The sequence below is a fragment of the Trachypithecus francoisi genome, unplaced genomic scaffold (genome assembly GCF_009764315.1).
Source record: "Trachypithecus francoisi isolate TF-2019V2 unplaced genomic scaffold, Tfra_2.0 Lachesis_group6, whole genome shotgun sequence".
NCBI classification, from domain to species: domain Eukaryota; kingdom Metazoa; phylum Chordata; class Mammalia; order Primates; family Cercopithecidae; genus Trachypithecus; species Trachypithecus francoisi.
Genome location: NW_022681471.1, coordinates 124,368,567 through 124,385,719, shown reverse-complemented (window position 1 = coordinate 124,385,719; position 17,153 = coordinate 124,368,567). Strand labels below are relative to the sequence as shown.

At 41.8% G+C, this 17,153-nt stretch overlaps 1 protein-coding gene across 1 annotated transcript in view; it reads right to left on the bottom strand.

The window, feature by feature from the left end:
* Positions 1-11,590: 11,590 nt before the first annotated feature.
* The window catches only part of ARHGAP6 (Rho GTPase activating protein 6), a 531,128-nt gene continuing 525,565 nt past the window's right edge, over positions 11,591-17,153 (bottom strand). Inside the window, exons 12-13 of the mRNA XM_033200854.1 lie at positions 16,060-16,140; positions 11,591-13,585 (exon numbers count right to left, since the gene is read on the bottom strand). Of these exons, the coding sequence (XP_033056745.1) occupies positions 12,909-13,585; positions 16,060-16,140 (758 nt within the window). The 3' untranslated portion in view covers positions 11,591-12,908. The remainder of the gene's footprint in view (positions 13,586-16,059; positions 16,141-17,153) is intronic.

Sequence of the window (17,153 nt, the reverse complement as noted above, 5' to 3'; positions counted from 1 at the left end):
AATCATCAAATGGAAAAAACAGGCTACAACCTTTGATCTTTCAAAAAATATCAGGGTAACAAATTAGGTACTTGATATGCAAGTCCCACTTGACAAAAATAAATATTATATTAAGACAGAGGCCCAGGCTGGAGCGCACTGGCATGATCTTGGCTCAATGCAACCTCTACTTCCTGGCTTCAAGTGATTCTCGTGCCTCAGCCTCCTGAGAAGCTGGGATTACAGGTGCCTACCACCACACCCGGCTAATTGTTTTGTATTTTTAGTAGAGATGGGGTTTCACCATGTTGGTCAGGCTGGTCTTGAACTTCTGACCTCAAGTGATCTGCCACCTTGGCCTCCCAAAGTTACTTGTGCTTCTTAATCTAAAATATAGCTCACTGTAATGTCCTTTGGATCACAAGGTTATCCCCCTCCATGAAAATGTATTACATATCCAGATTCAAAACTTATTACAAGGTTATGTTTAGTGCAAAGAAAAAGGTATCAAAAGTTATTTCAAAAGCCATGTATATTCCTTGTAACTTAAGGTAACGTTTTAAAAATTATATAATTTTGGGGGTATACAGTATATTAAAATGAAGCATATGAATTATGCCTTGCTACACTCATGACAAATATGTCACATGTTTTCATTTATAAGTGGGAGCTAAATGATAACACGGGAACAGCACACACTGGGGCCTATTGAAGGGTGGAGGGTGGGAGGAGGGAGAGGCTTAGGAAAAACAACTAATGGGTACTAGGCTTCATACCTGGGTGACAAAATAATCTGTACAACAAAGCCCCATGACACAAGTTTACCTATGTAACAAGTGTGCACATGTGCCCCTGAACTTAAAAATTAAAAAGAAAAACATTTACTGCTGCAGTAGAGATTGTCACTGTACCTTCAGTAAAATTTCATGCCATTGGTGTAAGTGGTAAAGTGTCTATTTCATGCTTGTGTGCTCTCTAGTTTGGAAGAAAAAGCTGACAACACTTTCTGCAAATGATTCAACCTGAGGTTTGTATATCACATGGCAGGTATTCTAATGTTTTTGTGGAATCATACCAGATGCTGGAGCAAACATTATAGTTCCTAAGACTGGTTTAGGGAAATGAGGCATGTACATGTGCGTGCTATCTTGTATTTATAATTAGCTTTTAGTTGATGCTTTTACATACCCAAGGTCATATGTGATAGGGGCACAGAAATAATACATCTTGAGTGGTGTAACAGGAATTGTGAGACAAGGCTTCACGATCATAGTCAAGTGAAGTCCTAAAAAACAATGAAAAATTACTATTTTGGAAGTTACTATTTTGGAGCTCTGTGCAGAATCATCATTTAAACACTTTGCTATTCCTTCTACATTTGTGATAACAATGTGACTAATTCCCATGCCCTTTCAATGGTTTGCTATAGAATATTATCAGGATGCTTTTGGCTTCCAGTAACTGAATCCCTGCTTGAACTCACAGCCAGAAGTGCAGAGGTTGGGTGTACACTTGGTTGATCCTGCTTCTTTGGACTCCCTTTCCTTCCATGTTCAATTTTAACTTCATCCATGTAGGGCTGATTCCTTTCATCAGCGTCAATGCTTCCTAGTTGCTTTGAGATCCTTGTTTATGGTCAGTAGATATGAGGTGGAGTGGGACCCAGCCATCTACCACAACCATGGGAAATAAGGTTTCTCTTCAGTCTAATTGGGTCAATTCACCACTGGGCTTGTGTCCTACCACCCCTCCCATTTTAGTTATGTTCCTGTGGGTGCTTCATGGTTAGATTAGCTCAGACAAATCATCAGGAGGACATGTAATTGACCACAAGAGGGTTCCTTCACTGCTGATTTAAAATCTCATTCTTAGTCATCATTTCATTAAGGTCTTTTTCCTTCATTTGAACCTTTAAAAAATTTTTTTTCTGAGACAGGGCTCACTGTAGTGCCCAGTCTGGGGTGCAATGGTGCAATCTTGACTCACTGTAGCCTCCACCTCCCAGGTTCAAGTAATTCTCCCATCTCAGCCTCCTTAGTAGCTGGGACCACAGGCACATGCCACCACACCCAGCTAATTTTGTATTTTTTGTAAAGACAGCGTTTCACCATGTTTCCAAGGCTGGTCTTGAACTCCTGAACTCAAGTGATCTGCCTGCCTCAGCTTCCCAAAGTGCTGAGATTATAGGCTTAGGCTACCAAGTCCAGCCTGAGCCCTTTCCTTAGGCCAGGGTTTTAAATCTGGAGGTGGTGGCTAACGTAACGGCATAAAACAAGATTTGAGAGCTTTGTTTCTGCACTGATTCCCTGCGTTAAGCTGGGAGATTTGGGACAAGCCACCTTAAGTCTGTAAGTCTCAATTTCCTGAAATTATCTAAAGACTCCTTCCATACCAAAATGTTTATGTGTTTCGTGTGGCCTCGTATTAGGATGGACTGAATTGTGTCGTGTTTCAGGTTGAGAATCTTTAAGTTAAGGGAAAACAATGTGGTATGAAACCGTATTTCAAACTAGTTTTTACATAAACGACATCAGTAGACACACTCTTAAAAGACCTACATTTAAGCGAATTCCAAGTTAACCATTGCTTTCCTTCCTTCTATAAAATGTGCTGGCTTGGAGACAATTCAAACATTCACCAGTTAGTAAATGGATAAACACATTTTGGTATATCCATGCAATGGAATATTGGAATATTATTCACCCATAAAAATAAATGAAATACTGATAAATGCTACAATATGGATGAACCCTAAAAGCATTGTGCTCAAAGAGGCCAGAAACAAAAGGCCACCTTTCATATGATTCAATTTATCTGAAACCCTCAGAATACGCAAATTTATAGAGGCAGAAAGCAGTTTTGTGATTGTCAGGGCTGATGGAGGAGGAATGGGGAGTGACTGCTAATGGACGTGGGAGTTTCTTTTGGGGGTGATAAAAAATGCTCTAAAATTGATGGTTGCATAACTCTGTGACTATACTAGAAACCATTGAACTGTATACTTTAAATGAGTGAATTGTGTGGTTTTTAATTATAGCTGTTTTTAAAAATGAAAAAGGAAGAAAAACGTGCTGGTTGATCCCTACAGCTAGCAGGTCCCCACTCTGCTCTTCTTAGTTGAGCAGTCAGCTTAGCATGAGCCAGTAACGTAATTATTTTAATTAACCAAAACAACAGACAATGCAATGTAAATGCATAAGCCAGGTATATAAAGACTAATGAATGATGAGGAAGGGTTTAAAGGAGAATCCCAAAAAATGTTGCTTTGAAACTGGAAGGGGTTTGGAAAATATCATAAAAATCAGAATAATTCTTCGCTCACTGCTTTGCAGTCGTTTCTTAAATTTGCTGTTAAAAAAAGCAAACAAACAAACAAAATCCCTGGAACTGGAAGAGATGATGCACTGTGGATGTGGTTCATCCACAGTGCATCAGTAAGAAGGATGAAGTGGCACTGCTGACCCACCGCACCCAGAGATACAAAAGGCCTTGGCTCTATGTTGAAAGATTAGCAATGATGTACCTTTATGCTTTCAGGTAAAATGTAACGTGATCATTTTATGATTTCTAGTTTCAGCTGGATTTTTTTTTAAAGTATAATTTGACATTGTTCAGGCTAAGCATTGCCTTAGAACAACATTTTGGATCTTGCTGCCTTTCTCCTTCTACCTCTCTCCCTTTTGTCCTTTCCCCAGCAAGATGCTTTTCAAGCTTTTGTGGTACTGTGTATCAGAATCCCCTAGAGGGCTTGTTAAAACGCAGATGGCTGGGCCCCCACCCAGAATTCCTGATCCTGTAGGCCTGGGGCAGGCTGAGAATTCTCGCTTCTAACGAGCTCCCGGGAGATGCTGATGCTGCTGGGCCAGGGGGACCGATTTGAGCTTCACTTTCCTCTGGCATCTTTTGAATCCTTTGAGCTTCCACCCACCCTCATCTTTGTGATGCATTTCCAGTTGCCTCATAGTCACATAGCCATGGGTCAAAGTTCCCGTGCAGAAGATGCGAAAGCAAATCTTAAGTGTAAATACCACTTCCCCAATTTTGCTTATTTTCTATTTCTTCTTTAAAGCTTCTGCTCCCGTCACTTCTGAATGTTGCCTGATTACATCTTTGTTTTGCTTTAATAATGAAAAGCTTTCCTGTGAAAGTTCATTTCTTCACATGACTTCTGTAGGTGATGATAGTGGGGGCAGGAAGATAATGGGGTGAAGACAACAGCCTCCCAGACTGGGTAACAGAAGGTCCCACTTATAGTGTGTGCTGCTTCTATGAGAATTGTGGTCTCAAAAGGAAAACGCTTTCTTGGTAGCACTCACTGGAGCAGCAGAGGTGCTCTGGGTGATTCCTGCTACTTGACCTTTGCTCAACACATTAGTTTGCTGTAGCTGCCATAACAAAGTGCCATATATGTAGTGGCATAAGCAACAGAAATTTATTCTCTCACAGTTCTTGAGGACAGAAGTCCAAGATCAAGGTGTCAGCAGGGCCATGCTCCCTCTGAAGGCTCTAGGGAAGGATCTGTTCCAGGCCTGTTTCCCAGCTTCTGGGAGTTATTTCGAATGGGGCAGCATAACTCCAATCTTTATATGATTTCCGTTTATGTGTGTGTGTGTGTGTGTGTGTGTGTGTGTTTCTGTGCCCCAACATCCCCTTGATTTTTAGGACACCAGCCATATTGGATTAGGGCCCACCGTAATGACCTCATCTTAACTTGATCATCTGCAAAGACTCAATTTCCAAACAAGATCACATTCACAAGTACTGGGGGCTAGGACTTCCACATCTTTGGGGGGAACACAATTCAACCCTTAACGCTCACATTTTCAGAATGACTGTGAAGAATTCATCCAGGGTCAGGCCAGCTCATTTATCTGGTGCCTGTCACTGCTGAATTGCTCCACTTGTGCTCACTCGCACACTTTGCTGGGCCATGACATTGCAAACCAGTGTGGTTTGGCCCCTGTATTGGCAAAAGGGTGAACCCAGAAGGCTTCACCCTTTTGCAAAGCTCAGTGTGCTCCTGGCCCTTCCACACACTGCGTAACCAGCTCATGCATACCTCTGATGGCAGTCTCTTGGTAAGAGAAGAGGGGCAGGGCAAGATAATCGTCTGATCCCCTGCAAAGCATCAGGAATGAAAAAGAGCCAGGTGGCTCATCTGTCCCAGTGTTCCTTTCATGATTGACTTTCCCAAACAGATCCTGGGCCCAGACCCTTGGTGTCTGACCAAGTAAAGTGATTTGACTAGAAGAAGGCACTGAACACTGACCCTCTATGTTTCTTTCCTGCAGGAAAAAGCCTGTTTCTAATCCCTTCTCTAATTCATTTACCTTCTAAGGAAATGAGGTCATCTCCTCTGTGCAGAAACAAGAAACAGCTTTGGCCTTCCCCTACTGGACATTTGAGGGTTCTGTTCTCCTTTTCATTCATTGCCCATTATTACATTTGATCTTGGAACTAAGCGAATGGCTTAGTCTGTTAGGGCTGGTATAACAAAACACCATAAACTGGATGGCTCATAAGCAACAGAAATGTGTTTCTCACATTTCTGGAGGCTGAAAGTCCAAGGTCAAAGCACTGACAGATTTGGTGCCTGGTGAGGGCTTCCTAGTTCATAGACGGCACCTTTTCACTGAGTCCTCACATGGCAGAAGGGGCGAAGGAGCTGGAGCCTCTTTTAAAGAGCATTAATCCCATTCACGAGGGCTCTACTCTCATGACCTCATCACCTCCCAGAGCTCCCACGTCCTAATACCATCACCCTGGGGGTTAGGTTTCAATATATGGATTTTGAGGGGACACCAACATTCAGACTCTAGCAGTAAGAGAAGCACACACTAAAAGATAATGCCAGAGAACAGTGACTCAGAAATAAAAATACAAAAAAATATGATGGCAGAAAGAAAACACAGGAAGAAGAAAAGTATGGAAGGAAATAAGTGGAATGGGTTTTGCATATCATAAACATTGCTCATACTCCCTGGGATGGAGCAAGGTACAGTTTTACCTTATTTTGCATTTTGGAATTATGTTCAGATGGAAAAGAGCTCTGTGGAGGAGTTAGGAACTTCGTAAAATGGCCTCAGGCAAAAGGCCCTTTAACCTCCTTGGACCTCAGGTGGTTCACCTGTACTATGAGGGGCTTCCTGTTCTTAAACTGGGTCCTTCTCTTTATCTAGCAAAGAATGTGACCAGATCTGCCTATATCATTTGCAAGTTCAACTGAAAAATGAAAATGTGGGGCCGCTTGTTCAAAAGTATGAAAATTCCAAGAAGTCATTGACAGAGCATTCAAATAAGTGCTGGGCTCTTCCAAGCATGGGGTCCTCTGTGACTGCAAAGGAAGTCAGCCCTAATTGTGACCACACCATCCCTGATTTCTGCCAAGTTCTTTCTAAGGTGTGTGCTCCACTTCCAGAGACTGACTTTCTTGTTTGGGGTTTAACTTCAAAATCCAAGCAGCATTTTGTGCTATGGTCATTTCTCTGACTTTTCACCCTGGGACAGACAGATTGATGGATGGATGGATGGATGGTTGGTTGGTTGGATGGATGGATGGATGGATTGGTTTATCTATTGATAAATTTATGCAACAATTTATGGTTTGCCTACCAGACACCAGCCACTGGCACATTTGCTGGATGTGTGGGACTTGACAGCATCTGCTGCCCTTCTCGTAGTACAGTTTACAAGAGTGACCATTTTGTTAGCTGAGATATCTTTGAAGGCAGATTTGGACTTGTCTTATCTGTCTTTCTAATGGGCTTGGAAGCCAGTAGGCCACTGGTAAATATTGGCTAGATAAGTTATTGGATGAATCCATCAACCCACCAATTGACCTAATAAAGTCATTGCATGGCTATTATAGCTGTATGAACCAAAGGAAAATGTAAAGATAATGCTAAACTAAAAGTAAGTGCAAGATGTCAAATTAATAAACATGTAAATTGAATATTCTTAAGTATAATTCAACCAGGAGAGTTCAATGACTAAATCACACCCATTTTTCCCTGTGGTTTTGCTATCCAAAACTTTTCAAAAATAAAACCCTCTTTAGACCTTTTCAAATTTTAGCTTTAATTTCCCTTACTTCAGTAGGAAATGGGCAGGGAACCCAGAGCCCTTCAGTGCTCCCCTGAAGCTGTGGATCATCCCGGAGGCAGGAGCCCTCCCCAGGGGATGGTCCAGCTGAGCCCTCTTCTTTATGAGAGATACCCAGGGGCTCCAATAAGTAACAACAGAGCTTTGTTCATAGACTCTGCATTATACAAACAGGAGGTGGCACAGTTGGATAGCCTGTGACCAAATCCTGGTTCTGCACCTTCTAGATGTATGGCTTTGGGCAACTCATTTAATGTCACTCTGAGCCAATTGTGTCCTCGGGAAGATGAGGGGGTTAAATGAGTGAAAGTGCATAAAATACTGAGACTAGAGCAGAAGTTGTTAATAAATGTTAGTTATTACTATTGCATTTCACAGCAAGCTTCCCAATTTTGTTTCTAAAATGGCCTCACATAGGACATGAATTACACTGCCATTTGTTGCATATTTGTTATGTGGCTAGCGCTGTTCTAGGTATTGTTTCATATAACCCTCAGAAGAATCCTGGGAGTTTGGTGTTTTTCTGCTCCAACTATTCTGAGAAAATGGAGAGTCGGCAGATTAAAGCAACTTTCCTGAGGTCACCCAGCTGATAAATGGGAAAGCCAGGAATCAAACTTTGTTGTCTTGGATGCTGAGGCCCATATCTTGAAACATCCTTGTCTTTTTGATCACTATTTCCATCTATTGCATGCTTACTAGGGAGCATAGAACTATACATTTACTTACATCATTTATCATTCAAATTTTCATCTTAAGAATGGAAAGCCACCCACTTCCTCTGTCCCATACAGCACAGAGCTGAGGTGGTACATCTCTGCAGGGGAGTGCTGGTCGAGAGACCATGTCTCTGTGCTTGCTATCAGCTTCTCCTGAGACTGTCTCCTCCTTTCTTCAGAAACCTATTTTTATTTGGAAAATATATCACTATCTCTGCATTTGCCAGGTGGATTACTGGATGAATCTACCAATATTGGATGAATACAAGTTGACAGACATGTATTTTTCCTCTACTACACGATAAGCTGCTTGGTCATATTTACATGCATACATTCAGCAAAACTTTATCAAATGCCAACTGTTTGTCAGGTACCCCAGTCCTGAGGGCACAGAAAAGAAATACATGGTCCCCACCCTCAGGGACAGAGAGGAAACAACCTCCAGATTAAAGAATAAGACAGCAACTGTAATGCACAGCAATGCTTGCTCACACTGCCACATGGCAAGGGGCCAGAAAAAACTGTGTTGAATCATGTTTGTGGGAAGGGAAGGTTTGAGCTGATTTTGCAAGGAAAATAACTTCCAATTGAACAGGAAAAGCAGGGAGGAGCATTCGATACCCTTGGAACAAAAATGCAAAAGTGTGCTGTGCACATGGGAATGAGGTTTTCTGTACATGGCCAGGGTATGGGGTGTCATGCTGGGGAGAGATACGAGGCGGAGGTAGATGAGACCAGATCGCGGAGTATGTTGATGTTATGGTGGGGTATGGACTTTGTTCTGTATATCCGGGAGCAGGAGGACATCAATAGTTTTTCAGCGGTGATGGGCCTCTGACACAATGTGCACTTCAGAACTATAAACTGTGGCAGTATGGAGGAGGGGTGGGAGGCCAGAGATGGAAGGGCCCAGTCTGAGTGGGGTGGACAAACAGTAAACACGTGCACAGTAGGACAACAAGAGGGGGATCGCAGGCCAGGCTGCCAGTGAGAACAAGGAAGCAGTGCTCTGCATAAATATGGGAGTGGTGGCTGGTGAGAACGTGGCTCACTGGTCCTTCAGGATGATTGAGGCCTCCAGGGACATTCAGTGAGAATGTCAAGCAGGTCATTGGGGAATGGGTGGGGTATTAAGGTCAGAGATTAGGGTTGCCAGATTTAGCAAATAGGTGCTAGGTTCAACTTGATTGTCAGATAAACGATGAATCCCTTTTTAATGTATGTCCCATGCAATATGTGTGATAAAGAATTTTTTGAGCATAATTATGTCTCAGGTATTGCATGGGAATACTGATACTAATACATGATCAGTTGTTTATCTGACATTCAAATTGAACTGGGTGTCCTGTATCTTATTTGGCTACCCTACTTGAGAGATGCCAAGGTCAAGTGTCCTGGATCCCCCATGCCACCTTTCCCTACCCTGCCAAGTCATAGAATGGCCTGTGTCCCAGACATGGGAATTCTTTCTTTTTTCCTAAACTAGGAGCATTCCTGGGGAAACTGGGATGAGTTGGTCACCCTAAGCTGAAAAGATATTGGTTGAATTGAACTTTGAGATGCTTCTGGTCCTTTTGCGACCTCTTGGGGGCCTCCAGTTGGAGCTGACACTGGATGTGCCTTGGTGAATTGGGGATCACACCAGTTCAGGGGTGAGCATCCCAGAAACCACGGTGTGCCGTTTGCCATCTCTATGACACCATCTGTCACCTTGACTGTGCCAAAGAAGAATTCCAACTTTTGTTGGAATTTTCCCTTGGTTTGTATTTTATTTTTCTCTTAAAGAACATTTGCTACTGATTTAGTCCTGTTTTAAAATTCTGCTCAGTTGAGATGTCCTGTTTTAACCTCTGTGTAACTCTTCTTCAGTCATTTCCTTTCTTCTCAGTTCAGTATAATCTACCTCCCGCAGTTTGCTTATCAGACTGACATACCCCACAGGCCTGGACTTTGTTCTGACGTCCCTTTATATTTAATCCCAATGCTGTTTCTCTGCCAAGCAGATGTGTATTAAAATGTGCATAAGAAAAGAAGCAAGCTGGGTTTATTTAGAAATTTCCTCAATTTGCACAAACTCCATTGGTATAAGAAGGTTTTTTTTTTCTATAAAAACCCACAACAAACATATGGTAATAGCTACTTAGATGGATCAAGACAAATTCATATTTGGCTATTTCTGCCATCCCCATTCTGGCCCCTTTGCCAGAGACACAAAAACAATGGTTCATATTGTTTCAATGTCAATGTCAGAGTATTCATAGATGGAGAAACATATGTGACACACTGAAGCTTTTTTCATGCTTGTTGAAGCTCTCTGTTCATGGGGAATGAGTGACTTGAACAGCCTTTTAAAGGGTTTTGGCCAGCTTGAAAGAGTTTTTTATTTTTTTCTTGTCAGGTATTATATCATTTATACGGTATTAGGGTAATTTCCCTCAGGTCTTTGGGTTTTATGTATTTTTTTTTAACTGCTTATTTTCAATATGATAAAGGCATTTAAGAAACAAGGCCGGGCATGGTGACTCATGCCTGTAATCCCAACACTTTGGGAGGCCAAGGCAGGTGGATCACCTCAGGTCAGGAGTTTGAGACCAGCCTGGCCAACATGAGGAAACCCTATCTCTACTAAAAATACAAAAATTAGCCGGGCGTGGTGTTGTGTGCCTGTAATCCCAGCTACTCAGGAGGCTGAGGCAGGAGAATCGCTGGAGCCCAGGAGGCAGAAGTTGCATTGAGCACAGATCATAGCACTACACTCCAGCCTGGGCGACAGAGCAAGACTCCATCTCAGAAAAGAAAAAAAAAAAAAAAAAAAAAAAGAAGAAGCTGTAACTCACTAAGCTAAAGATACGGCCCCTAGGCTTAAACGTACAAAGAGAGGAGAGTGAATATTGAGATATATGTAAACGATATTGTGAGTCCTGTTTTCTGGACTGCTTATTTTCGATCTATTAACAGATGGACACACTTTTCATGACCTTTTCTGACACAGGCATCAACTTCAGGGCCATTTGATCTGGATGTTTTAAAAAAATAGGACTACTCTAGCAAGAACGTGGTAGAAAGAGAGTCCCATTTATCAGGCCATCCAATCTAGGAAGGAGGGAAAGAGCCGATCAGATCAGGGTCAAATTCAAACCAGGGAAGTAGCATCAGCAGGAGTAGGATGAGAGTAGGTGGCACAGAAAAGCCACCTGTGATCCACAACCAAGCAGCATTTCCTCTGGATCTTGTTGACAACTTTTGGCTGAGTGTGGGCAGTCAGGAAGAACCAGAGGTCTGCAGGCAAATCCTCCCTGAGTCCCAGCCAGTAGTGGAAGCGCTGGACCTGATGGCAGAGCCTGAAGCTATCTCGAACCATTCCCCAAATAAGAAATATCACATGCCACTTCTAGCTTTTATTATTTCGGCCCTGAAGCAAATTAGGCATCTAAGGCCCATAGAGCAGGTGTAACTTAAGAGGAATTGCGTTGGGCAATAGCTGCCCAACACAGTTCAGGAAACTTGGGAAACCTGAATTTCAGTCCTGTAGAAAACCACCTCTTCAACCAACTGTTGAGTTGAGGAAATCAGCCTTTACTTGCAACAAATTATTATACATTTCTAAATGCTTTGGTGTCACAGAGTTGATGTCCCAAATCCATCTGATATTTTTAAACCAGCTTTTTTGCTATATATGTATATGCACAGAATTGCCATGATTTATTACACTTGGATCTGTGGATAGTGAAATATATGTCTGAAATGTGATGCAAATTCATTCAAGAGATTTAAAGCCAGGAAACAAAGTCTTTGCTTAACTTTTTATTCATCATGGCACAAGATAGAACCTTAAGAAACAGCACTGGAAATTTCATCACCAACATGAAAATTAAGAGTAGCATGTTTTATTAAAAAAAAAAATCTTTTTTTATGATACACTGTCCCTTCAGAAGTGAAAAAAAAATTGCATAAAATACTGAAGCGTATCGCCATCTGCTGGTCAAAAATAGTTATGCACTTGAAAAACTTCAAACTACTAAAGTACGGTAGAACATTTTACAATACATATAAAATTACGAAAGAAAACTTTTCCTCAGCCTTTGGCACAATGTAAGTACAAAGCTGTAGGCTTTCTACCAAATGTGATTTAGGTTTTAAAGAATTGCATGTAATTTGGCAAATACTGATTATGGGGCAAAGGGAAAAACATGTTCTATAGTTTGAATATTCTATGTAGATTCTTAAACTTTATAGTGGGATTCCAGTTTGTAGTTTTGAAAAATACATAAAAATTATACATTATAAATATATATTATATATGGCCTATATAAAACTGAATTTGATGTAATGTGGGACGGACAACTTCTTAATTTCTTTGTGAGGCACTGCCTTTTTTTGTTTGGTTAACTGAATCCTTTCTAAACAAGTTCTAAAAATATATTTCATAATCTATCAGATTTAGCATTTTCCTGAAAACGTATTCAATATCAAAAACCATTCAGTGAGTTTTCTTTTTGTATCTGACTCCTATATAAAAATATGGCTTCTCATATTCTGTTTCATCTTGTTAGTATTTTCGTTAGGTATTGACGTAAGGGTTATCCCCAGTTATAAAGCTATGGCAAAAGCACAGAAACCCGCTTGTGCATATTCTAGAACATTCTATAGAATCTCATTGTTTAGTATATCTCATTGCTTAATGTAAGTGAAGTGTTTTTTTTTTAATTGTTCCTTTTGTTTTCTCTTTGTGAATACATCATATATGATTATACATAATCTGTTACAGAATATACAATAGTCAAAACTGAAGACACATAAATACTGTTAGGCTATACCAAAGCAAGAGTTGTATCTTATATTATGGAGCCAAAAGGGACGTTTTTAGATTGGACATTGCCATCTGGTTTGGGTTCTGTTTGTTTTCCTAAGGCTGGCTACGCAATGGAACCTTATTCTCAATGGCGGGGGCGTGAGTGCTCTACCTCTGTAGGTGAACTGGATTTCTCTTGTGTCGCTTTTGAGAAGCGTGAAAGAAGAACACTAAATGTGCCAGTGGCCACCACCCACGGTCCACCCTGGGCTGGAGGGCGGGGGGCGCGGGGCATGGGGTTTTGGCTGGGCACGGGCTCAGACCAGCGTCTCCGGCAGGGCATCGGGGTTGTCGGCGGACAGGAGCTCCCAGATCTGCCAGCGCTCTCTCTGCCAGTCGAGCCAGCCAGCGTCCCCCAGGCGCAGACTGTCCTGCTCGCCTGCTGGCAGAGAGTTGGGGCTGCTCAGTTTTTTCTGCGTGACCTGCTGCTCTCGCTCGGCTGCTTGGCCTCCCTGGTCCGTGGCTGTCCCCACGCCTTCCGGGGGCCCCTGGATCCGGGCTGCCACCGTCCCCGCCGCCGCGGGTTTCCCCGGGCCCGGGTATGGAGGTGGGGGCCGCTTGTCATCCCTCCCGCTCCCACGGGGTCTTTGGCACTGAGGTGAGGCCCGGCTCTGCAGCCCGGCCACATCCAGCTCACTCTCGCTGAGGTCGTGGGCGCCGCTCAGGGTCAAGTACTGCTCCGATCCGGCCATGGGCCGCTCGGCTTTCCCTGCCACCTGGACATGGGGAGTGCTGCAGGCGCGTGACACTGCAGGGTGGGCCCTGCCCTCTGTCGCGGGGGCTGCGGGCTGAGTCCTCCGAGCCACCTGCGTGTCGCTGTCCAGCTCTGCGGGGCTCCCCTGCCACCGAGGCCAATTCGGGGACAGGTTCCCTTGAGAAAGGGAGCAGGGCCCCGCTCTTAGGGAGCTTCTTTCAAAAATGTCTCCAGAGGAACCTGGAAGTCAGAGAGAAAGCCCAATAAAGGCAGTCAGTTTGTAGAATCCTTGTTGGGGATTCAAATCCTGTTATTTCCTTCCCATTTCTAAGACGTCCCCCCGGACTTCTAAAACTGAAACGGCACAGTATGCTCTTAGCTGCTGCTACCTTAAGAAAAGAACCCTCCCAGGAAAACAAAAAAATATGAATTGATTATCGGCTCAATTCATATGCCTAGACTCTAACAGGTTAGCTGAGACGTCAGACTAGATTAATAATTGGCTTTGCCACCAATTTGTGTTTCAGGAAAGGGCCCCTCTACATGGCTGGGAAAATTTTCAGAATCCAGAAGGGGAAAGAAGCATTCCCTTCTTGTTCAATGCACTCTGTAATCCAGGAGAGATACAAATTATAATGTTTTCATGTTTCTATTGCATCAATGAAGTTACTTGAATCTCAAGTACCCCATTCCATGCCAGAAGGGAGGCCAGCCACTATGCATATTCTCCTACCATCAATGCAGGAAAGGCTGACTTGGTGATCACCCAGTCGTTCCCCTTTACTTCCTACATAGCATTTTCCAGCCTTTCTGGCAGTTAGGAGGGCCACAGAAATGAGGTCTGGGTAACAAGTGTGGACAGATGTGATGTGAGCCATTTCTAGGCCTGAACTAAAAATAAAATAAAATTAAATTAAAAATAAAAAAAAACCCTAAACAAATGCCTTCCTACTGATCTTTGCTTTCCCCCTTCCCTTAACTACCAGCCCAGCATGAAGACTCCCTAGGTTCTGAGACTCTTGGAAGACTCCTGGGGCTCTGAGGATGGTGGAGTCACTGGATATGTAGAGCCTAGGCTGGGCCCCTTAGTAACTATGTGGAAGACAGCACTCCCTCCCCTCACACATTCCCACCCCTCCTCACCCCTCACAATCCACACTGTACTGGGACAGTGAGGGAGAAATCCAGTTGTAATAGGTTAAGCCACTGCCCCATTTCGGTGTTGTTACAGCAGGTAGCTTTCCCCAAAGGATACAACTTTCTTTAGGAAACTGAAAGGAAAGAAGTAACAGTGCATTTTGTAAGGCAAAGGAGGAGTCCTTGGGGCATGTGTACCCAGACTACTATATTCCTATGAATCTGCTCTGCCCCCCACTTCTTAAAAAGCAGACAAGGAACAAGAACAAGGCCATGTTGGGGGCAGGGGAGTTGGGGGATGTGAGTATTTACAAAGAAACAAATGATAGCTGAAACAGGTGACAGCTGACACTGGAAAAGGAAAATGCAGTAAGGCTCTTCACAGGATACAGTGAGATATAGTTAGAAAAGGAATCGGCACTAGATGGCATTAAATTTAAAAATGTATTATGCTTTTAAAATGTAAGATGGGAGATATTACAAAACAATGAGAAGGGGAATATAAATATAAAACAACCAAACAAATAATTTACACATTTTATACCATATATAACACGTATTCCAGATGGATTAAAAAAATTAAGGTTGAAACAATGAAATAACATTAAAAAGAAACACATAGAGATGACTGACTATCCAATGCTGAACTAAAGATTAATTTTATGAAAGAATTCACAGAAAAGAGACAGTGATAAAATTAATGATGGAAAAAAAGAAAATGCAAGTGGTAAACAATATGGAAAAAGAGTTAACATCCTTATTATATAAAGAGTTCATAAGAATCAATTTAAAAAACACTAGCATACATAAATAGGAAATGATAAAAGTAACAATTCAATGGGTGGGGAGTTCAGCAAATTAACAGAAACACTGAAAAATACTGGTAAGAAAGGAATGCAAATCAAATTAATAAATGCAGTTTTGTTTTTCAAGTTAGCAAAAATGAAAAGCCACTAATTTGCAATACTGATGAGATTTGCACACAGCAGTGTAAAATCTCCTGCCATCCACAGTTTACAGAATGCAAGGTAGTGGGTCCCATACAGAATAGGTGGTGACTGTACCTCCAGATTCTTGGAAAGCCTTGTTATATTTGACCCACTTCCCTGTTTGGGATTTATAACCTTTGACTTGCTTTCCAAAATTTTGTGAATCTATTAATAATTTGAAAAATGAATTACATAAGAGGCTTCTGACAGTGTAACTTATTACAACAATAAGAAAAACCTTCAAATGACTTAGTATTGGTTTGTAAAATATGAATATGCACTCTGTGGAATATTCCTTGCCCTTAAAAAGGATAATGGAGAATAACTGGAAAATGGAAGTTAGAAAATAATACAAAGTTGCACAGACAGAATGATTGTAACTATAAAAACCTTTGCAAAGGAAATGGAAAATAAATATAGTCAAAGATTGGCATATTTGGGCGGAAAGCCTAAGGATTGTTTCATCCCCTCCCATTTTCAGCATTTCCCAAATAATGTTTGACAAGCATGTAATATAATGATAGTAAAGAAAACTTTAGAAAATAATTTTAAAAGTAAATGCAATAAAGTTTAAAATTAATACTTTACCTGTCATTCCTGGGTCTTTGGATCCGCTTTTTAATGTTGAATGCCAAGTTCCCCAGATATTGAAAGGCTCCTCTGACACATCTAGGGAAAAAGTGTATAAAAAGGTATATAACACAAAAGGAAAATTAAAAATCAATGAACATTTTAATAACATCTCTTCTGTGCAAAGTATTGTATTCAAGATCCTGTTGCATACAAAACAATACAATTCAGATCCACGTTTCAGCATGTACATTCTACTTGGGATTTACAAAAAGGCCCTTTGTATATCATGCTTGTGGCAGACAGAATAAGGGCCCCCCAAAGATATCTGTGTCATAATCCCACAAATCTACAAAGATGTTATTTTCAAAAAGGACTTTGCAGATTTGATTAAATTATGGTTCTTAAGATGGGGAGATTTTCCTGGATTATCTGGATGGGGCCAATATAATTGTAAGGGTCCTTATAAGAGAGGGGTAGGAGAGAAGATGCTGCTAGTGTGTTGGCTTAAAAGATGGAGGAAGGGGCCTCGATCCAAGGAATGCAGCAGCTTCTAGAAGCTAGAAAAGGCAAGAAAACGATTGTGCCCTAGGACATCCAGAAGGGAAAGAGGCCCTGTGGCCCCATTTTAGACTTCTCACCTCCGGAACCATAAAATAATAAGTTTGCATGTTATAGGAAATGAATAGAAGGGTGATAGGTGGCAACAGCTTTATAGGCGCTAACCACATTAACACAGAACTAGAGGAACAATAGAGTTTCTATACTTTGCTACTGGTATCATTGGATTTCTTCATGCATGCATTCACTCATAAATCCCCTTAACTTATCCATCAATATTTATGGAGTAAGGCACTACATTAGGCTTTTTCACCATCTCATTTAATCCTCACTACAATCCCATGATGGGATTATAATTACGATTTATAGCAGCAGACGTCTACTGGGTGCCTCCACGTGTTCAGCAGTTCACATGCGTTATCTCACTTCATCCCTAGGAGGTTCCCAGGAGATCATTTTACAGACGATGCAACTAGCGTAAGGAGCAGGTAAGAAATGCACACAAGATTACACAGCAAGTATTATCGAGTGCGTATTACATTCGAAGTGCT